The sequence below is a fragment of the Choloepus didactylus genome (genome assembly GCF_015220235.1).
Source record: "Choloepus didactylus isolate mChoDid1 chromosome X unlocalized genomic scaffold, mChoDid1.pri SUPER_X_unloc1, whole genome shotgun sequence".
NCBI lineage: Eukaryota > Metazoa > Chordata > Mammalia > Pilosa > Megalonychidae > Choloepus > Choloepus didactylus.
Window position 1 is genome coordinate 2,601,568 of NW_023637621.1, and position 24,485 is coordinate 2,626,052.

Below are 24,485 nucleotides of genomic sequence, written 5' to 3' on the forward strand. Positions count from 1 at the left end.
AATGCGTTATTGCTACGTGGGGCTTTCCTGTTTGTTCCTTTGTTTCCTGTCTATTTTATTCTTGATTTTTGTTGCTTTAGGTAACCCCCACGCTTGCTTCCAAATTTTGAACAGCATGTGAGGTGTTATTCCAGAATTTAAGGCCAAACTCAGAATGCATTTCTTCATGTGCATTAAGTCTATCCATTCACCTGTGTTATTAAAACATGATAGAACATTCCCACAGTACATTCTTTTCTGTTCTTATAGGGAAAAGTACAATAAAAAAGAACTTCTGTCCCCAAATACAGCACACTCCTGAAGACACACTCTTTCTATGTAGAAAGAGCCCTAATGTTTTGTTAAACTTCACAGAAATACTTGGCAAAAATTTCTGCTGAAATCCCCTCATTTTATGCTATAGGCAACATGCAAGATGATTTTCTTATTTTTTCCAGTTTCTGTATCTCAATAATTGAGGATGTTGCTAAGAGAAACTTACATGTAAAAGGCTAAATGGTCATCAGCTGATGAATAAACAAAACATGGTATATAGATACAATGAAATATGAATATTCTGGATCCATAAAAGGTAATGAAGTACTGATATATGTTATGATGATATGAAAACATTCTATGTGAAAGAAGCCAGATGCAAAAGGACAGATATTGTATGATTTCAAAGTATCAAATGCACAGAATAGGCAAATCCATAGAGACTGTAGATTAATGGAAACCTAAACATTGGGGAAGGTGAGAAAGTGTTAGCTAATCGGTATGGGGTTTCCTTTTGGGGTGAAAGTGTCTTGCAAGAGAAAGTGTTGATGGCTGTACAACATGGTGAGTGTACTCAATGCCACAGAATTGTACGCTTTAAAATGGTTAATGATTAATTTTATGTTACATGAATTTTATCATGCACTCAAGAGCTAAATAGCCTCTCCCTGGTATACCCCAAATATCATATACTGAGAAATGTACTCAATCCAATACTGCCCCTTTATGGCAAAACATACCAGCAAGTAATAGAGTAATATTCTGCATTAGGATTGACAAATTTCCAAGGTCATCTCTAGTCCTTCCTCTTTTACAAGCCCTATTACTTTGTTTCTTATATCTCACTGCTGTGTAAAAGTAGCAAGACCTTGCAATCTTGTTATCAACTGTTTCATGTCACCAGCCTGTTTGGTTTCCCTGCATACTCAAGCTCATTGGCAAGAAAGAAAAGGAAAAAAAGAAAAAAAGAAAAAAAAAGCTTCTCTAACATAGGAAGACAATGCAGTATTTTAATTTTCAAGTATTTTATGTTATAAAAAGGGCTGAAATGAGCATAAAAGAGGCAAAGAAAGTATTAATGGCCAGAAAACAGGCAAGTGTGTTTTTGTTGTTTTTTTTTTTAATCCCTCAACTTTCAGCAAAATATCTCATGATGATTACCTTTTTTATAAAGGTATAATTTAGACTAAGAGATGGTGAAAGTGGGAAGGAAACTTGGAAATCATGTGCTTCAATCTTCTTTTTACATTTGACAAAAACAAAAGAAATGATGTAATCTGCCTAATTGTTTATTTGAATTAAGTTTGATTATTTTTTTCCTGCTCATCAGGGCCCCATTTTGGTCCATTCTTTCTTTTATTGCCAAAAACTCTTTACTTATCCTTTTATCACACAACTTTTTTCATCAAAACTATATAAGACATACCTTTGCATTTGAAAAATCAATTTCAGGACACCTGTAAATCTTTCTAACCCTGTTGACACTTTCCCATCTTTTCCTTCTGCTATTGCTACTATAAAACTAAATTTTCCTCTTCTCTTCCTCTACCCCAAACCTGTAACCAGAGTCTATATGATGTTTACCTTCACAGAAGACATGGTGGATTGAATTGTGTGCCAGGTTTGGACAGGTTCTATGTCTTGCTTTGCATTCTGGTGGGTGTGGACCTCTTGTAAATAGGAAATCTTAAGGTGTGGCCCCACCCAATCACATTGGGCTTTACCCTGGATTACTGGGGTCCTTTATCAGCAGAATGAAAATCAGACAGAGAGAAAGAGGCCACGAAAGAAGCTGGAAGTCAATATACCCTGGAGGAGAAAGGAGAAGATTCCACCCATGTGCCTTGCCACGAGTTTTAGTGTCTTTCGCTTCTCAAGAAAATACCATGAAATGGGTGGGGTGAAACAGTGGGAATTTATTTGCTCACTGTTTTGAGGCTAAGATAGAAGTCCAAATCAAGGTGTCGTCAGCTTGCTGACACCTAAATTTGGACTTTCTTTTAGCCTCAAATCGTGAGTGAATAAAGTCCCATTGTTTAAACCAATCCACCGTATGGCATTTGTTTTAGTAGCCAGGAAATGAAGATGCCACCCTCCACCAAACATTTTTCTGCAGTGCTTATCGTTACTTTATATATTATATAATTGATATGGTTAATATGACTGATATGACAGCACATTCACGGCCTGTTTTCTCAACTAGAATGTGGGCTCATGAGGATAGGAACTTTTGTGTCTTGTTTGTTATTACAACCCAATACTTGCTTCATAACAGGTGTTGCATAGACATTTGTTGAGGGAATGATGGAAAGAAAGAGTAGGTAAGCTATACTGAGGAACACAGCAGTGATTTCTGGGGCCAGTTAAAAGAAAAAAAAAGGGGGCAACTAATTGTTACTGAATAACTTCAAGGAGGGTAGTTTTAGGGGTGTGGATGGAAGTTACAGCTTGGGGAACCAAGGAGGAAAAGGGGAGAGAAGGTCAACTTTTGACATGTTATGTGTGAAGAGATGCAACTAAGAGGGAATAACTTAGACACCATTGGCGATATAAGAGCAAATGAAGTCACAGAGGATAATTGAGTTTTAGGAATCTTCTACCGATATAGTTAAAAAGCCAAGAGAGCATATGGGCATCCTCAGAAATCCATCCACTAAGGGAGAAGTGAGAAGAGGGACAGAGCCTGGGAAACTGTTGAAAGGGGCAGGGTTGGCAAACTTTTTCTAGGGCTAGAGAGTCAATTTTTTAGGCTTTTTCATCCATATGGTTTCTGTCACAGCTACTCACTGTAGCATGAAGACAGCCTTAGAAAATTCACAAACAAATGGATGTAGCTGCGTTCCAATAAAACTTTATTTACAAACACAGGCAGTCGGCCAGTTCTGTTGAGCTGATGTGCAGCAAGAAGAAGAAGGGTCAAAGTGTGGAGACAGAGTAGAGAAGAAAGTGGGGTGTACCCCCATGGAGGGGGAGTATATGGGGGGGAGGCACAAAGTCAAATCAAGGTCACGTGTTGTCCGCTGAGGCTGGAGGGGAGCTGGGGATCGGTATCTCTGGACAGAGAGCTTTGTCTGAGCAGTATGCAGTTCTCCCGCCTGGTGGGGTAACCTCTTTGGGTTCTGCAATTAGCAATTTTAGAACTCAAGCCTAGCTCCCAGATGGCACCTTCCTTTCTTGTCAGGTCGGTGCACTTGCATTTTGGGCTTGTCAATAGACAGGCAGAAAGGAGCAGAAAAAACGTAATTTGTAAAAGACCCTGCATTCACTCTAGACAAAAGGTGGAACTATCCCAATGTCCATCAACTAACCATCAGATAAACAAAATGTGATCTGTACTTTCAATGGAATATTATCCACCATAAAAAGGAGTGGAGTATGATACACGCTACAACACTATGGTAGGTGAAAGAAGCAGGACACTAAAGGGCAAATAGTATATGATTCAACTTATTTGTATCTGGAATAAGAAAATTCATAGAGAAAGAAAGTAGACTAGAGGTTACCGAGGCTGAATGGTGTGAGGACTGAGGCGTTAATTGGTTAATAGATGAATAGATTCTGTTTGGGATAATGAAAAAATCTTGGTAACAGATGGTGGTGATGGTAGCAACAATGTTGTGAAGTAATTAATGCCCATGAATTACACACCTACAATGGTTAAAATGGCAAATTTTATGCTACTACGATAAAATTTTTAAAAGGCGGCCCCTCCAAAAATAGACGCAATAGAAGGAAAAAAACTATATTTTGCAGGTTTAATGTAAAGGAATAAACTGCAACACCGCCAGTTCATTACAGTCTGCTAATGGATGTATTTTTCCACTCTCTCACTTAATTTGCACAAAATAAAGCACTGACTACACATATTTTATAAGCAGCACATGTTGTCCGAGCCCCCGTCCAGTGGTGTGAAGGTGATTGTGGGTTCAGCTCCCCAGTTCCTTTCTTCCACGCACCCACCTAAAGGCACTTCGTAATGCTCTCTTGCTTTCTTTCCCTACAAGAGAAGATGCCCCTGTGTCTTGTCAGATAACAGCATCTTCCGTGTTTATCTATAAGCCCTTGCGATAAGAAACAGACTGACTGACATTCAACTTTAAAATGCTGTTCAAAGAGCAGGGTCACTTTAAATTGGTTCAAACAGGGAACTCGCAGTTCAGCAAATGGCCATAAAATTAAGGTGTCTCGAGTTCTAGTAAAGACTAGGAAAGAAAAAAGGAGGCAAAGCTGGGTTCTTCTAATACAGAGTATTATTGGAAATGGCTTCCTCTACCTGCCACTGCTTTTGGGTTAGATCCAAATATGACACAGGAAAGGACTAAGAATTAAGTCAGGATACGTTTACGGTGGTCTCGAGTCCTAAATGCTGCCTGCCCTATATTTGGAGAAATCTCAGGACTTTTCTGAACAAAATGGTGAGGTTCCCAGCACAATCATTTCAGGACAGGCTACCAGTAAACAGGGTTGACTCAGATTTCTATCGACTCCTTAAATAAAACTGGGCATCCAAGAATCATCAATCATTTGCAGAAAGAGTCCAACATGTAAAGACAAGACCAAGACAAAGAAAATAAACAAACAAGGAAAATAAAAGCCAACAAGATCAGGATACGATGCAGGAGCATAAAACTTAAAAACTGCATGCAATCATCTCAAAGAGAAAAGAAAAGACACAGCGTTGATAAGACATGAAGCTACAAAAAAAGAGGCTTCAGAAGAGAACAACCTCCACGAAGACCTTTGAGAATTAAATACAGAGGGGAGGAACCCTTGAACAGAAGTTAGAAGATAAGGAAGGTTGAAGAAAACTCCCAACAAAAGGCTGAGACCAACTTCTTAAAAACTGACACTGGACATAAGCCAAGACCAAGAGTACAAGGAGACTTTGAGCTTGGCAAGTTTCCTTGAAATTCATGGAAATTCTCTTGTGTCCCCAAATGGGCAACTGGGATATTGATTCTCCTTAAAATCAAAATGTGAGTCCACCATAGTTTCTTATGTTAATAAGTCATTGGGGGGTTTGGAAATCCACTACATCTACGTTTGGCACCATCTCTACATATGCACAAAGAAGTTTTCAAACTCTGTCTTTCCTTTGAAACTTGGCTGTCACTGGTTATATTTTTAGAGTGCATGGCCAAGTGGTGAATACAGTAAAATCTGTATTTGGGGGAGTAAGTGTTTAATGAACAACAAATGAACGAGAGTGAAATGATTTGTTGCTTTTGTTGTGTGACTGTGTTTGGGGACACCTGGGGGTGTTTGGGTTTTGTTAAACTGATGAACAACTGATGACATAGAAGATGCCATTTGACAGCGGATGAACCTGTCTGCAGAAAGCAATATGTGTTCAGAGCACAGCAGTGAGCCTGACACTACTCCAGCTCTCCAACCACTGGACTTGTCAAAGATAATCCAACACTATGCCTCTGTTTCTTCACTGATAGAGGGATTTAGCTTAATAATGTATGTCAAGAGTTTAGCCTCGTTCTGATCACATTGTTAGCTTTCCTAGTGTTAGCTGCTGTGTTAACTTATTAATAATAGTAATTTTAAAATAATGAAGTATTGGGTCATATAGACGGCAGTAATCTTCACAAAAATAGTAAGAATGTATTTTAGCTGGATCCATCTCATTTTCAAAGCCACATTTATAATTTAGAGACTGAAACAGAGATGTTAAAGCATCCTGGAGGAGAACCATATCTCCTTCTTAGAAGTCTTTCCGAATGTTTTTGTGAAGGATTAACACGAATTACAGTGTGTAAGGCTTGCTTAAGTCTAATTAGATGATACATAGTTTGGTATACTTTGATTTCTGAGAACTGAAGCATATCTATCTAATAATACTACAATTACTACATTGCTATCAAGAACTAACCTTTCCCTGAACCCTGAAATATGCTGTTATGCTATGATGTTCTTTTTGCACACTGTCTTACCAAATGTTCACCGTGATATTTTGGGGGCAGGTAAATAAAACCTGCCCATTTACAAATGAAGAGCCAGTCCCCCAGAAGGAACTTGACAAAAGTCATGCAGGAGAGAAGGGGAAGAGCTGTGTTCTCAATCTCAGTCCTCAGCCTCAGAGCCCACACTTGCACTGCCTTCTCCAACCATCTGCTCACTTGGACACTTTATCATCATTTCCAATTCCTAGATCAGAACTTGTCTCTTTACTCTTCGTCTCCCACGGGCTGGCTTGCTGCCAAGCTCCATCTATTCAACAAATACTGATTGGGCAGTGGCTGTATGACAGGTACCATGTGAAAGATAAAAGACACAGAATGAAGACAAAACCCAACAATGACCAAGCTGGGGCAAGTTGGGGCTCTTGTTTTTTGAACAGCTCATGGTCTAGTTTTTGACGAATGGCTCGCTCATGCTACATGTGAACCAGAAACTAACAACACACATGGCCTCAACTCAAGGAAAACGGTCATAATCTAATCAGTCACCAAATCTGAGGACTTTCTTCTTCAAAATGAGTCCTAATTCCCACATATCTGGTCCACTCGTCATCCCTTCAGTTCTGCTTTCTGCCTTGTAACTACTTTCTCTGTTTCTGATGCATAAATCTTGTGTACCATCACTAGATCAACCTCTCTTTGAAAACCTGAATTTTTGACATCCAAATCACCCATTTGTCAAGAGCCGGGAGACATTTCTGCTCTTCTCTCAAGACTTTGCCAAATAACACCTGCAAAATTAACATCAACATGGCGTGAATTTCCATGCAGTTTGTGTGGGTCTCATGCACTTTACAATACGTTGGTTTTATGACAAACAAACCATCATCCCCACCCCACAATGCTGTTCTTTAATCCTTTCCTAGTTGCTCCTTTTTACATCTTAGTGAGACTATTAGCTATCAGGGTCAGAGATTACACCTTACTATTTTAGTCTAAACTAAACAGAAACTTGGCATTCTTGTACTGAATTCTAAGAAAAGAAAAAAAAATGAGGATATTGTAGTCTGGGATGAGGAGGAAGATGTTAATAAATTAGATTTATCCAAGTCAAACAGGACTGGCTTTGTTTATAATATTCTTAAATCTTACAAATTAACACTCCCTTGGTTATTGGTGTAATGTAGTTATTTATTAATGAATTCATAAATGGCTTAATTATCTGCTCTTTGTCTACCAGTGAGATGGCTTTAAGAGATCTCTTGCTAGAGTGGAAAGCAGCCCATGACCCAAGCCCCACAGTGTGAGTTCAATTCTGTGCTACCATAATAGAAGCTCCATCCACAGATGAACTTGTCCATGGGTCTCTGTGTAGATGAGGGACAAGAGCGCCATCCCCTGAGTCAAGAGATGGGGAAACACTCATCAACATCCACAAAGCAATCTTGGGAACAACCTCATGGTTCAAAACTTAGGAGTCTCTCACTCCCTACACTTGAATCTAAAACTGAGAGTTCAATGCCCATGGTTTTAGCAACACCCCCCCACCCTTCCCTCCCAAGAGAATCAACCCAAAGCCCACCCTGGTCATATTAGCCCATGACACTTGTGTTGTGGTTGGTTGAATCTGCAGAATGATCAACCAATTGGCCAGTTAATGCTGGAATCCCACCTGGTAGCTCGTTTGAGGTTGCATGAAACTGGCTAGAAGTCTGGATCTTAACTGATATTAAAAGACCAAGTGGAAGTGGGGGAAAGTAATCGTATCTGTCTTCAGGGCAGAGTCTCCACTTACCTCTTGAAAGGCTGAGTTTCTTTTGGCTTCGTCTTAGGTAAGGAGCAAATACCTCAAGTTGTATACGTTTCCAGTTTCTAACTTGCCTCAGGTAGCCTTACACCTCTCATCACCGTCTTGCACAAAGCCCGAATGCCTTGTTGGATGTACTAAGAACACATGTTGATACTATACATTTGGATGGCACTAACTAAGTCACAACCAGACAGGACAGCCTGGATGTTATTTTGAGACTGCTCATCTAAGCTGTGAATGATACAAGCCCAGCTCCCCCCTGCTTTTGTTTACTCAGCCTTTGGAGAGAAAGCAAGGTGATACAAGCAATTATCAATTTTCTCTCTTATCAGTTCTATTACAGCTGGGGATAGAAGGCCATGTTTTCCAAGGAAAGGAAGAGCTAAAAACGGGATTCTCTGAAATGTATAGATGTCAAATTGCCCAGGTGTTCTCAATCTTCCATTGCCTTCCATGATGCCCAAAATAATTAAGCAGGGATTGTCTTATGGAATATCCAGAGGCCCATCTTTCACAGAACATTGGCTATCCAAGATCTAGTGGAGGAACTTAGAGGCTTCACTGGGGAGAAATGGACAGAAGGATTTCCTTGTAGCAGAATTTACGAAGCATGGACAATGCCTTATGTGTTTCCTTCCATTATGAGTTTATTTGGAGATGGACTGGAGGGAAGATAAAAGAGGTGAGATGTTTTGGGTGGGGAGAGTGCCTAGGCAGGAAGTAAAGGATGTAATTAAAACATCTGATTGTGTAAAAGCATTCTCCAAGTTGCACACACCTAACCCCAAACCAGATAATCCACCATGGGGTTAACATGTTTCACAAGAGGCACCAGTAAAATATAATTAGAAATCTGTCTGCAACAGCTCTAGAATCTCAAATTGCCAAAACCTTAGATAGAATAATAATATGATAAGATCAATATCATAAACACTATCATTATTACTGTTTTTTGAGAGTGTCCTATGTCTCAGACTCTGTTTAAAGTTCTTTACATATGCTGTCTTTCTTAATCACCCCAACAACCCTGCAAGGTAAGGCACTCTCATTTTAGTGGTATGAAAACCAGATGCTAGAGATAACCTGCTCAAGGTCATACAGCAAGCAAGTCAGAAAACAGATTCCCAACTCAAATCTTGGTTCCTTGCATTGCCTCTGGTTCCACTGATGGAATTCTGCTTTGTCTTTCTTACATAAACCACCACCATAAATAGCTACAATTTCTGCCCCCCCTTATGTGACAAGTTGATATAAAGATACTTCTGAAGGAATCTGAGAGTGTACTGCTCCTAGTTCTTCATGATTTTTCTCAATCTTTGACCATCGTCTCACCCTAACCTAATTTGAAAGCAATATTTTTAGCCACTCACCTTACTCAATTCTTCCAAAGCATTCAACCCTGTCTTTTTGAAATGACTTTGTTTTCACAACACTATTACATCGATTTGCATGATATTAAATTATATAACAATAGGTACAAATGGTTTTAATGGGGTTGAGGACACAGCCTGACTCTTTGAAGCTTAGACCTCAACTTGCTGGGGCAAAAAAGTATGCGAGGTTGTTGATGAAGATGATGGTGAAAATGATGGCAATGATGAAAGTGATGATGGTGATGGTGATGGTGGTGGTGGTGATGATGATGATGGTGGTGATGATGGTGATGGTGACAGTGATGGTATAATGGTGATGATGATGATGGTGATTGTGACAGTGGTGGTGATAGTGATAGTGATGATGATAATGGTGATGATAATGATGGTGGTGAGGATGATGGTGATGGTGATGGTGATAGTGATGATGATGGTAACGGTGATGATCATGGTAAGTGAGGATGATGGTGGTGAGGATGATGGTGATGCTGATGGTGGTGAGGATGATGATGGTGGTGATGATGATGGTGATAGTGATGGTATAATGGCGATGATGATGGTGATTGTGATGGTGGTGGTGATAGTGATAGTGATGATGATGGTAATGGTGATGATGATGGTAAGTGAGGATGATGGTGGTGAGGATGATGGTGATGGTGATGGTGGTGAGGATGATGGTGATGGTGATGATGATGATGATGGTGGTGATGGTGATAGCAATGGTGGTGATGAAGATGGTGGTGATGGTGATGATGATAAAATCAGTAGCAGCTAATATCTACTGAATGCTTAGCAAATACCAAGAACTCTTCTAAGGACACACTTTCCAATTAGCCAATCCATCCCTCCTTACCACCAACCCTACAGGGTAGGGACAATGTCCTCATTTCACAGATGAGCGAGAGATGGTAACAATGCATCCAAGCTTGCCAGTTGAAAACTAGGTGAGCTCGGGTCCAAAAAGGGCAGGTGATCTCCAGAGCCACCCGTCAATCCCGGGAATAGAAAAAGGATAGAAGTGGAAGTTGGAAAGTCTGGCACTTGGAAGTCATGGAATGTGGCAAGTCATTTCACCTCTCAGAGCCCCAGATTTCTTATCAGTTAAAGGATGAGGTGGAAATGGATGAACTCTTACTTTGTGTGTGCAGAAGGGAGAGACTGTGCCAGTTTGAATGCATTGTGTCCCCCAAGCGCCATTATCTTTGATGTAGTCTTGTGGGGCAGACGTTTTGGTGCTGATTAGATTTGCTTGGAATGTGCCTCACCCAGCTGTGGGTGATGACTCTGATGAGATGTTCCCATGGAGGCATGGCCCCGCCCATTCAGGGTGGGCCTTGATCAGTGGAGCCATATAAATGAGCTGACTCAAAGAGAAGGAACTCAGTGCAGCTGTGAGTGACGTTTTGAAGAGGAGCAAGCTTGCTAGAGAGGAACGTCCTGGGAGAAAGCCATTTTGGAACCAGAACTCCAGAGCAGACGCCAGCCATGTGCCTTCCCAGCTAACAGAGGTTTTCCCGACACCATTGGCCATCCTCCAGTGAAGGTACCCGATTACTGATGTGTTACCTTGGACACTCTATGGCCTTAAGACTGTAACTGTGTAGCCAAATAAACCCCCTTTTATAAAAGCCAATCCATCTCTGGTGTTTTGCATTCTGCAGCATTAGCAAACTAGAACAGAGACACACAGACTCTGAGTGCTCCAGGAATCCTTTGCATTTCCCAGGCTATGCCCTGTCTGTGAAGCATTTTGGGGAGGAACCCACGGTGCTTATTGACACAAATATAAAGAGAGACGTAAGCGCTACTGTCATGCACAGCAGACGGGCTCAACTGAAGACTGCATAATGACAACAGCTGGCATCTCTGTCTGGTGAGGGTTTTATTGGGTTGTCAGCACTTTTTTGAGTTTATCAACTCATACTCTGACTCATAAAGCATGACCCTTATGTGACACTGTGTTGGTGACTATGACATCTCTAATGGGACAGCAAGGATGAAAAATGTGCTAGTTTGAAGCTGTTGTGTGCCCCAGAAAAGGTCATTTTCTTTTAATCCATTCTTGTGCATGCAGATCTGTTTTGGGTGGGACCTTTTGATTAGGTTGTTTCCATGGAGATGTGACCCACCCTATTCAAGGTGGATTTTAACCCTTTACTGGAGTCCTTTCAGGGAGCTCATGGAGAGAGAGCATTTCTTCAAAAGAAAATGCTCCAGGAGAAGCAAGGACCCACAGAAACTGAACAGCCATTGAAACCAGAACCAGGAGAGAAGGACCAGCTGTTACCACCATGTGCCTTCCCATGTGACAGAAGAACCCTGGATACCAGCAGCTTTTCCTCAAAGAAGGTGTCCTCTTGTTGAAGCCTCAATTTGGACATTTTCATGGCCTCAGAATTGTAACTTGTAAGTTAATAAATCCCCATTGTTAAAAGCCAACCCAATTCTGGTATATTGCGTTCTGGCAGCTACAGGAAACTGAAACAAATGTTATTGCTAACTTTGGAGAAACCTCTGAATATTAAAATGCATTTGGGAAGGAAACTTTGCTGACCCCTTCTAGGAGATTCAGCTTTGGGGAAGGCAAAGGAGAAATGGGTTGTGGAAAAGCATTTGGCACCTCCTCAATATGTGAAACACAATTATCCTATGACCCAGCAATTCTACTCTAAGATATATACCCAAAGAACTGGAAAAAGGAGTTCAAACAAAAACATGAACACCAATCTTCATAGTAGCACTATTCAAAACAGCCCAAAAGTGGAAACAATCCAAATGTCTACCAATGGTGAAAAGACAAAACATGGTCCAGCCATAGAGTGGAATTAATATTCAGCCATAAAAAGGAGTGAAGTTCTGATAGATGCTGCAAGATGGTGCTCAGTGAAAGAAGTCAGACACAGAATAAAAATATGGTATGATCCCATTTACATGAGATATCTAGACTAGGCAAATCCATAGAGACAGCAAGATTGGTGGTTCTTAGGGGCTGGGGGTGGGAAAGGGGACAACTGCTTAATGGGTGTGGGGTCTCCTTTTGGGCTGATAAAAATGATCTGGAACTAGACAGTGAATATGGTTGCACAACATTGTGAAAGTACTGAAAGTCACTGAACTGTGCATTTAGAAATGACCAAAATGGTAAATTTTATGTTATGTGCATTTTAGCAAAATTATAAAAAAGAGAGAGAGGGGGGTGGGGAGTGGAAATGGAAGACATGGCCACATCGAGTTCTGGGCCAGTCTCTCTCGCTTATAGGCAGGTGGGATCTCTTTCACAGCAGCTGCAGCCCTACTTATCACTCTCTTTATCTGCGACACCACAAGCACATCACCTATCGAAAGGGCAGGGACGGACTTAAGCAGAATAATGGCTTATGAAAGCCCTTTACATTGAACTGTACAAACATCCCGATTGTATTTTTGTTTTCCGGTAAACCATCAGAGAGTGTTTTGTCTAGGTTTCGTAATTTAAAAAAAAAGCATTTAGCTTAGCATTCATGGCAAAAATAGTATTTTACCTTCTTGTGGGGTCTTGGAATTTCTCTCCATTTTTAATTAAAAAATCATGACTGTTTCTGAATCCTGAGCTACACAAGCACCCAAGAGTATAAGTACCCACGAGCCCACATCACCAGAGCTCGGATAGAAGAGATACTTTATTAAAGACACTTAGTGGTCAAATAAAAAAGACAAAAAGGACAAAAAAAAATGTTTTTGGAAAACAAATGAAACAATACTCATGACTGGGTAAGACGCAGCTCCTTGTAAAAGCAATATATTAAGATGGTAAGGAGCCATTTTCCAAGATTCAGCATGCTAATTAAGCAAATTAATTGTTTGGTTGTTATATATACTAAACCTTCACTATCCATTTGTTTGTTTGTTAATTTTTTTCTATTTTTCTCCATTATTTTTAAATGGACATAATGGATTAACTGGGGAGTAACACTGTTTGACAAAACTATCTTCCAGAGAGAGAAATATGAGATAGTTTATTTTTGGTTGGCTTAAATGAAAATTGCAAATAAATGGAATTTTAAAAAATAAAGAATACAGCAATATACCTTGTTTTGCCAATAGGGGGCAGCACCAATGTTACAAACGAACTTTAATAAAAACATCAGTCTCCATTATTCCATGTAAAAAATCATCTCATTTTTATGGGCTTTATTCTTAGAATTGTAGCATGAAATTCCAAGGGGGGGAAATTGGATGGAATTTAAAGGAATACTGCATCATAAAATGCTCACTGGCACTGCTCCTTTCTAAAAACAACGAAGGGGATAGTAAGTCCAGTTAGTGTGAAATTGCTTGCAAAATAGTTTCTCATAAATGCATGAGTTTCTCATAAATGCTGGGTGAATAGTCATCACCTCACCCAACCCCACTTTGTCAAGCAATGACAGGTGTATTTTCTCGACCCACTGTCCAGTATGGAAGCCACAGCACAAATAATTTCTGAGCACTTGAAACACAGCCACTCACCAGAGAAACAACTTTAAACCTTAATTTAATTCATTTAATTGAAATTTAAATTTTATAACTATTAAGTTATTGAAAAACTTTCATGTATTTTTAGAACTTGGATATGTGAATCTACTTTTTCAACTAATTTCATGAACTCTAAATAAAGATCAAGTGTTTCTAATGAAAACTTAGTATCCTAATTGAGATGTACTAGAAAGTGTAAAATACCTACTAGATTTCAAAAATTGAGTATCAAAAAAAAGCTAATTTTTATATTACTTGTTGAAATGATAATATTTTGGATCTATCGACTTAATTAAACTATATTATTAAAATGATCTTCACTTGTTTGCTTTTACTTTTTAAAGCATGGCTACTAGAAAATCTAAAATAACCTCATGTGCTATTTTAAATGGACAGCCCTGCTCAAGGTGACAGAACTTGTAGGAACATAAACCAATAAAATGGTTTAGAGGAGCACAAGGCAGCCTCCAGAACTGGGAGAGAATCAGCTTCCCTTGTTTTAAGCCACCGTGTTTGCAGTCGAGTGTTAACAGTAGTCCCCAGAAATTAACAGAGGCAACCACCAGTCCCTCCCGGTAGTTTAAACACTTCTCCAAAAATCCTGTCATTCCTGGTGACATTGTTGTAAGGCAGTAAAAGGGCAACTGCCTGCCATTTATAGTTGGAGAGAAAGAAGAAAGTGTTAAGTGCACTAGCCACTGTCAGTTCAACCAGTGGCAACATCTGAGAAGGAATTTCAACCAAAAGGCTGTCCACGCCAATACCATCGCCTCCTGATTCTCACTCATCGGGGCACTGGAATCTAGTTTACTGATGGGCTTCAAAGTCCACTTCCTATGGGAAATGGGCTCCAACTGACTCCTCTGGGCTGGTCAATATCTTTTTTCCCCCCTTTATTAGAGAAGTTGTGGGTTTACAGGACAGTCATGAATAAATACAGGATTCTCATAGACCACCCTATTATTAATACCTTGCATTGGTGTGGAACATTTGGTACAATTGATGAAAGCACATTTTTTATACCTGTACTTTTTAAACTGAGACGGTGTGATGGTTTGAAGCTGTATGGACGCCAAAAAAGTATGTTCTTAAAGCTAATCCATTCCTCTGGGTGTGAACCTATTGTAAGTAGGGTCTTTGGATGAGGTGACTTCAGTTAAGGCATGGCCTAGGGTTGGTCTTAATTCTCTTACTGGAGTCCTTTATAAATGGGATGAAGAGAGAGAGAGAGAGAGAGAGAGAGAGAGAGAGAGAGAGAGAGAGAGAGCGGGAGCACACAATGGAAGCAAGAAGCCAAAATCAACAAAACCCAGAAGAGAAGTAAGAGACCAGCAGGTGGGCAGAGAAGCCAAGGATCACCAGCAGCCAGTCTTCAGGGAGAAAGCATCACCTGATGATGCCTTGATTTGGACATTTTTCTCAGCCCTGACACTGTAAGCTTGTAAGTTAATAAATGTCCATCGTTAAAAGTCAACCCATTTCATGGTCTGCACTTGGGCAGCCTAGCAGACTAGAACTAAGATGGTCTATCAGCACAAAGATATTTGAGACTGTATGCAGAGATTAACAGTTCTTTATGAAACAAAAATTGATGTTAGATTTTCAAATTTGCCAACTGGATCATAGGGAAATAGGATGTCATCTCTTGTTAGGGTTTGGGGCTAAATATGGAGTGTTTTGGGTGGTGGCATATTTGGAAGAACCAAATGTGGGAAATTTGGAAGAATCTGACAGGCCATGCCAGGACAAGTGAAGAAAAGTTATCGGTCATCCAGGCATGGAATCAGCAGATCCCAAGCGTTAAAGTGTTTGTGGTTGAGGGGAATTGAAAGATGATTTGCAGGGGTGGGGGCTGGGTGACAGGGATGTGAAAGAGGCCCCTCAGGGGACGTGGATGGACAGGTAATCAAGGCAACCAATAGAAAGGGTAGTAATGACACAACTAACCAAATGGTGTACTTCACCAGGTGGACGTGGTTCACTTAGGCTTTGGGCCCTTCGTCTGCATCAGCTCCTTCTTGCACCAAACTTTGATTTGTGGCTTATATAATCTTTTTTCCTTAACAAGGACTCTAAAATTTGTGCAAGCTTCAGGCCTCACACAGAACCTGGATCTACCTTTGCTACTTGAGATACCTGGGAATGAAGGCTGACCATCCCGTCATCTTCCCCAAGTGAAGGTGAACTACCAGCCTGCAAGTGAGGAAGAGTCATTTTTTTCTCATTCAAGTATATGGATATATGTGTGTGTAGATGTATATTATGTATATATAATGAAAACACACATACACATATTATGTATTATGTAATGAATATATATAATGGAATTATATAATAGGAATATATAAACATATATTTTATTTATATATGTATATGTGAATATATATTTATGATGTCTATATAATTAAAGAAAGATATTTTGCATCCATACCACTATACATCTATTTCATAGTTTTGTCTATACAAGAAATTTAGATAAGACTTACTCCCTTACAATGTAAGTTCCTCAGTGGGAAATGGGGCCTTTCATTTGATGTCTTGGTGGAGATGGGTGGGATTGATTTCCTATTGACCTCCATCATGACGACAGTGATCCCAGCCCAATTAAAATGGGGTCCGCTCAATGGCAATGCACCTTCTTTTTTGCTGGATGCAAGAGTGAGGTCAATGATTTGCTAAAAACAATTCCTTGTCTTACAATAGCACACTTCAGACTGACCCTCACGGTTCCTCAAATGCACCCAAAGTTAGAGTTCATCTTACCTGTCCACCAGCTTTTTTGCAAATCCGAAGTCGGTGAGCCTGATGTGACCCTCTTTATCCAGCAATATGTTTTCCGGCTTCAAGTCCCTGTAAACGATCTCCTTGGAGTGCAGGTACTCGATGGCGCAGACGATCTCCGCGGAGTAGAAGAGGCCCGTGTTGCTGGTGAAGCGGCCACGGTTCCGCAGGTAGGTGAAGAGCTCCCCGCCGGGCACAAACTCCATCAGCATGTAGAGGAAGCGCTCGTCGTGGCACGTCCAGAACCTGCAAGGGGCGAGAGCGAGGATGGATGAGTGTACGTGGAGGCTCACATGGGCGTCTTGTTGCAAATGGGCAACGATTCCACGCTCTTGGGGTTAGGAAGAGCCAGGGTCATGTTTGAATAATAAACGGGTTAATAGCATGCACATCTTTGAGGATCAAACTGGATTCAGCAGCTTCAATGCCGTAATCAAGACTGGGAACTTACAGTAAATCAACATACTGCATCACAAACACTGGATAGGAAATGTTGGCAATTGAAAAGCCCAAAGTAAGGAATTTCTAAGCATTGACTCATACGAGATTGCCAAAGGGGCTGATGAGCCCTATTAGCGGAGGGATGTGGGGGAGAGATAGATGAATGCAAGAGAGAAGACGCTGAGTCTTATTGCAAACTATTTTAGAAGTCTTTAACTAAAGGAAAAGAAACAGCACATGAAAAGACACTCAACATCTTTAGCAATTAGGGAAATGCAAATAAAAATCACCATGAGATACCATTTCACACACACTAGAATGGTCATAAAACAAATGGAAAGTAACAAGAAGTGTTGAGGATGTGAAGAAATTGGGATCCTCGGGTATTGCTGATGGGAACGCAAAATGGTGTAGCTGCTGTGGAAAACACTTTGAGCATTCCTCTAATAGGTAAACATATGATCTGACAATTCTACTCTTAGTTATATACCTTAAATAAATGAAAACAAAGAAACAGAAACTTATACATGGATATTCACAGCAGCATTATGTACAACAACCCAAAGACTGATCAATGGATGAAGGGATAAACAAAATGTGCAATATCCATGCAGTGGAAAATTATTTAGCCGTAAAAAGGAATGAAGTTCTGACACATGGTACATGGATGAACCTCGAAATAATATGCTAAGTGAAAGGGCCACATACTATATGAATTCATTTACATGAAATGTCCAGAATGATCAAATCTGTAGATACAGAAAGTAGATTAGTGGTTGCCAGGGTAGAGGGGGGGAGGGAAATGACTATTAAAAGGTACGAGATCTCCTTTTGGGGTAATGGAAATATTCTGGAAGTAGACAGTGGTGATGGTTGCATAACACAGTGAATGCAATAAATCCCATTAATGATAAATTTTATGTTAAGTGTATTTTACTACACATGCACAAAGAGAAGCTATATATTTGGGGAATGGAGAGAAAAAGAAATAAACATTTTTGTGAGGTAAGAGTTGATGAATAAAGAATGTCTTCACATAAAGGAGACAATGGGAAAAGTAGCAAGCTTTAGAACTAAGGGCTATGATTTTGGGAGGAAACAGAAAACATGAGCAAGCCTATGATGCAAGAAGAATATAACAGAGTCAACCAATAAGAGCCACCATAGCACGATCACGGATGTTTGGGAACTGTCACATGGAAACAGACATTAACCAAGATCAACACACATGTCAGGGCTACAAGGATCCTTGTATTTTTCTCCAACCACAATGACATGATTGCTATTTCCCTCCAAAGCTCACCCAACCAGCTGCATTCACCTGGTATACCCAGGGATAATCAGGAAATCAGCCATCCTCAGAAAAGAATACCCACCAGGGACATGGTCGACCAGATGGCCTTGCCTACAGAGATGGGCTATTCAGAAAAGTAAATGAAAAGTATCTGGTGAGACAGCTTGTAGTGACATAAAGATGAACTCAGAAATAAGCGTGTGCTACCCTAACCCATTAAAAAGACTCAGAGAGACAGATTTTGTAAAGGGTTGGGTGATTTTATGATGAGGACCAAAAATGTTCAAAATGTATGAGATGATAGAAACAAATCAAAAGACGTGGCTGTAGAGAGGAAAAACATTCAATCATAGACGCTGATAACTTTACTGTGCCAAAGGTCAGCACAAATTAAAGAAAAAAAATGAGATAATGTACTTCTTTGAATTTCAAATGAATATTTCTTTTACTAATTACATTTTTATATGTATTAGTAAAATATGTGTCATATATATACATTTAAATTTGTAGATCCTTTGCAATAATGAGGCAGTTTGGGAACTACTGCCCAACAACAGGGGTTGCATAAACACCTTTCTTTTTCTAACTTGCTGCTAGATTTTGCCCACTCCAGAGGCCACCCCACCAACGGACAGCTGCTGGAGAGAGCTAGCTGGAGCTATCTTCCCACGTAACCTTTTGACAGTTACTTGTAGGGGTGTTCAGTCTCCAAATCCCCCATCACTTTTTGTAGCTTAGCAGTTTAGGATTTGTGGTGTCGAGGCATAAAATGATTCAGGAAGCAGGAAGAGTGCGTCTCTTTTTTTGGGTTTTTATTGTAGTTTATTGGCACACTTAGAAAGATCTACCCAGATGCTGACATTCCACATGTCTTCTTATAGTTGAGATGACAGTCCTTTTTATTGGGCCAAATGTCCTATTTTTCAGCTTCACATAATAAGCATTATGGCAAGACCATCCCTTTCTATAATTTCTCAATATAATCACGTAGTATTTCAAATGTAATATGCTCAAACTATGCTTTGGGGAACGAGCCTAGCAATAACTATTTCATTACATCAAGGAAAACATATGTTCTAAAAGGTCCAAATAATAACTTTCTGGTGAATGTTTACAATAAACCTCTGTGTGACTTTTTTGACCTTACCTGGTCAAAACTGTGTCTCCAAGCAACAGCTTTATCATTTCCTACCACTGTGAATTTGGTTGAAAAAGTTGGAGAATGCACACAGCCCTATCTCTCTCCAGCTTAAACACATGGGTGTGCACACACACACACCCACACACTCCTCATCCTGCCACATGCAACCCAGTCTTTGCAGATATCATTTAGCTACCTCCCTTGATCCATGATCAAGAAAATCACCTTCCCAGATTCTTCCTCAACTCTTAAAAACAATGCTGCATAATGTCACCCTTCAGGGACATCAGAGAGAATCAGCAATGGTGGGAGATTAGATCAGGGACTCGAGTAAGGAGTCAACAAGTAAGTATGCAGAGTATGTCCGTCCCCTACAATGCTATGGAGTTCCAGGCAGCAGAAAGGAGGTCAGAGAGCTTCCGGAGACCAAGGGGTTCCAGGTAAAGTTGCAATGTCATCCATGGGTAGCTTCATCCATATAGGAAGAGCCAGGGTTTAGTGTCAAATGTTACCGAAAAGTTACTGAGTGGATGTCTAAGGCTGTGTGAAGATTCTCTTGTTTCATACATAGTTCTACAGAAGGAAGTATCTCATGAGTATCCCCGAAAAGTCAAATAAAATAACAATAAGACATAATACCCAACATCCCAAATGGTCACAGAACGTTATGCCCTTACTAAAAGTGGTCCCCAAATACCTAGGTCCCTACCTGAGATTCTATAAAAGATAGTTTTATCTCTCAGAAACAAATCCACCAGAGTGTTTCTATGCCAGACAAGTCCTAAATTCCAGAGGCAACAGCCTCTTTAAGAACAACAATCAGATGCAGCCCCTTCCCCATACTGTTGACACACTCTTTCAATAAGAACAAGTTAGGGTGCTCACTGCGTGGACACTCCTGAAGATGAGAAAGAGATTAAGTGAGAGAAAGGGATAGCAACAAACAAGATAAGATTGAACAAAGGTCTATGAATACTGAAACTTTATATACATATATATATTTGGATGCCGGGGTGTTGGAACAGCTGGAAGGAGGTAAATGACATGGTGGAGCTGTAATCTGTAGCATCCTTTGAAATTTGCTCTATAGCTACTCATTGAAATGTTCTTTGAAAGTCTTCATCTTGCTATATATACCCTATATTGCATAACAAGGAAAGAACTGAAACTGTGGAACTGTAACCCATTACAATTTTTTAAATTACCTATATAACTGCTTGTTGAACTGTACATTTTGTGTATGTATGTTGTGTTTTACATTAATGGAAATGGCTGAAATTGTGGAACTGTGACCCAAGATATTCTTTGAGATTTGTTCTCTAACTACTTGTTAAATTGTTCTTTGAAAGTTATCACTGTTTTATATATATATATATGTTAAAGTTCACAATAAAAAAATGCATTAAAAACAAAACAAAACAAAACATAATACCCAAGAAAGTCCCTGGCACTTCATAAGATACATCATTTCTATCCACACCCATCAGCTTTTTCAAGATGTAACAGGATGCAAATAAGTTACTCCACAGCCAGTGGAAAAATACTGCTTTGAGAAAAACAAAACTCCCAAGAGCTAGATTCCCTGCCCTTCTCCAAATGAGTAAAGTTAAATAAATATTACAAGTAAGAAAAAAAAGTCTTCTCACACATCCTTACTTCAAATCTCCATCAAAAAGGCTCTTCTTATACAGGTGGAATTTGTAAAGAGAGTTGGGTGTTATTAATGGAAGGACCAAAATGTTCAAAGAGATTTTGACTTTACTATCTCCCAAAACTTACCAGGATCACGTCACCCTTTGGGACTTGTGAGCTGATAGAGTTGAGTCTAAATGGCCACAAATGAATTAAAATCTGAGTTTAGAAGTTTAGAAACAGGATTGATTGTAACAGACAATCCACCAGTCAAATAATTCTCATTAATTCAGTACTCCTGCCTTGCAACAAGTCTTCAAAAAATTAAAAGTTCAAGGGCAAAAGCAGAGAGGGTTTACCACAACTGTTCTGAGAAAAGGAAGCCAGTTCTGGGCTTAAAACTCACTGTGTCTGCTGGTCTCACTTGACCAAGATCAGTCCATAATTCATGAACTAAATCATTTATCAAACTCCATAATCTTTCCTTCATCAGGATCAATATTTAAGGAGGACCCACTATGTGCAAAGCAACCTATGGGGTATACAGTAATTGCCAAGCCAGGTCTTGTATTGACCATCCTTGGAGATTCTGAGGCAGAAGGGGAGAAGAAACTAAAAAAGAAACACAGAAGGATGGCTGGGGTGAGTCTTGCAAGAGCATGTGAAATGCTGGATCTGGAGGCGAGACGTTTCTCTACAAGGATGGATAGAGTGCAAAGAAGGACTGGGAGGGTTGCAATGGTTAACGTGTGCTCCCCAAAATGACAGGATGGAGTTCTGACCCTCAACCCATCAGAATGTCACCTTAGATTGAAATAGGGTCTCGGCAGATATAACTGGTTAAGATGAGGACGTGTTGGTGTAAGGTGGTTCCTTAATCCAGTATGGCTAGTGTCCTCATGAGAAGAGGAAGACACATGCAGAGGGGAGAAGGCCATGTGTCAACGGAGGTGGAGACTGAAGAGCTGTAGCTGCAAGCCAAGGAGTGCCACGGATGGTTGGCAAACTCCAGAACCCAAGAGAGAGGCAAAGAAGGAGCCTCCCCTACAGGTTTCAGAGGGAGTGTGGCCCTGCAGACAGCTTGATTTTGAACTTCTGCCCCCAGAACTGTGAGAGAATGAATTTCTATTATTCTGAGCCACACGACTTCTTACAGTAGCCCTAGGATGCCGAGACAAGGGCCAAGAAAGTGGGTTGGAAATTGAAGCATGGAACAAACCCTGGAGCCTTGGAGACTGTGGCAAAGAGGATATATTCTATCTGATGGCTAAAGGTGGAAACCACTGATGGAGTTTGAAAATGGAGGATGACAAAGGCTGGTCTCCATTGCAGAAAGATGCCTCCCGGCTGCTACTGGAGGACAGAATGTGACGTGGGAAGACCACTAGTTATCTGGAGAGGTCAGGAGACTGGGATGATGGTGACACTTGTACAGATGTGATTAAAGCAGACAGACTTTGGAGATGTGTTTTAGAGTTGGAGAGGGCAGGACTTCAGGCTAGAATTAAAAAGAAGGAAAGGAGTGGGAATCAAAAATGGCACCCACGTGGGGCCAGAGAACTGAAATAGCCATTTATGAAATGGGGAAGTTGAAAGGAGGAACTGATTGGGTTGGGAACGCAAGGAGGAAGGATAAGAATTTATTTTTGGACATGATGAATCTGAGCTTCCCGTGAGGCATCCAAACAGAACTGACAAGGAGTGAGTTGGACCCAAAAGGCTGAGATTCAGATGGCACGGGTCTGAGTAGAAGTTTAACTTGGGAGTCTTGGGTACCATGTTGGATGAGAAGGGAGAGAGACCAGGGAAGAGGGGACACCAGGGAGAGGCTGCTGTTTCCCAATGGTGGATCTATGGGAATTGTGAATGGGGAGCTCGGACATGTGCTCACAGCTCACGTCCCCACCTACAGGCTTGTGCTCAACTCCACATCCACTTTCCCATCCTCTGTGACACTGCGTTGCACTCCAAGGTGTGGCCAGATTACCTGGCCTCACCTCTGCCTTTCTTGACCACTGGAAGGTCTTAAGCACAATTCTCAAGAAGGAGTAGGACCCTGATGGTTGAAAAGAGGTGAGGGGAAGATTTTTCTATGCGGGGAATAGCTTGAAGGGTGTCCAGGGCAAGAGTCTGAGATCAAGAAGGATGGGCAGGGTGACTACATCATGTAAGTAATTTAGATGAGATGACATTATCCAAAACCACCCAAGAAGGATATTCTTGAAGTTTAGGTGAAAAAAGTAAGATGCAAAAAAGTGTGTATAATATGCCATGATGATGCCAAAATCGCATGGACGTGTGTGTGTGTGTGTGTGTGTGCGTGCGCGCGCATGTAGATGGCTTTTTAAACACAGAAAAAAGTTCAGAAGGAGCCATACCAGGCTACCAAACATGGTTATCTGGCCATGGGGGAAAGGAAAGCACAGGATGCAAGCAGATAAACAAAAGTTGAAATGCATAAACTTACTCTGCGAGCATGAAAAAATGCAATTGTATATTAAAAAGGTATTCAAGTGTACACATTAATCTATGAATCTATGAATAGGAAAAAAAAAAGTCGTAGTTAACTATGAATGAGAACTCCAAGGAAGTTTTCCAACACCAGGATACTGGTAACCTCAGATCTGAGCAGTTCTCACTTTCCATTTTTAAGACTTTCTATTTTTAAGCCTGAACTGCTGTCTTTTGTTTCCAAAACAAAACAAAGTGAGGGCTACTATTCCATGGAGCTTCAAATTAGCACATTACCTCAGCTCACTAATTGGGAAACCACTCATTCAAAGTTGGTAACACTTTCTTCAATGCTCCAAGAAAGCTCTTCTTTTGCCATAACAAAAAGAAAACAAAACAAAAAAGTCACCCGTGTGACTATCTCCTCTTGCTGGGTCTTTCTGCAACCTGAGGCTCTGGACCACTGCCTCTAGTTTCCAACCTGCCCCAGTGATGCCAATTCCTTCCCAACGGTGACTGGAACTTGTTCTGCAAGCCCCACACCCACCACGAACATCAGGACTCACCACCATCTCCTCCCACTCCTGGCCCCGAGGGTCCCCTCCCTCTGTGGTTCCAGCGGATGGTTCCCGACAAAAGAAGGCTCAGTTTCTCTCCAGGAAGTGTTCTCTCCTGAGATGACTGCCTGCAGCTCAGTTCCGCTCCAACAACCCCAAGCTGGAATCCACTCTCTGTCCCCTCGAACTTCCTTGGTGCATAGCACCCCAAACACAAAGCTGTGCAAGCCGGGCAAGGTGTCAGCTCTTTCTACTCCCTCTGGGAAGGAGACAGGAGCCTTAGGCTCTTACCTGTCCATTGTCACCCAAATGCCGTACGTCTGTCCTCTCCCATCAACCCACCCCAG

The 24,485-nt window shown here is 40.7% G+C and overlaps 1 protein-coding gene across 2 annotated transcripts in view; it reads right to left on the reverse strand.

Moving 5' to 3' along the window:
• Positions 1 to 24,485, reverse strand: part of PRKX (protein kinase X-linked) — a 92,355-nt gene that overhangs the window by 22,038 nt on the left and 45,832 nt on the right. For both annotated transcript variants that reach the window (XM_037824640.1, XM_037824638.1), the window contains exon 3: positions 16,605 to 16,868. In XM_037824640.1, coding sequence (XP_037680568.1) covers positions 16,605 to 16,868 — 264 coding nt within the window. The remainder of the gene's footprint in view (positions 1 to 16,604; positions 16,869 to 24,485) is intronic.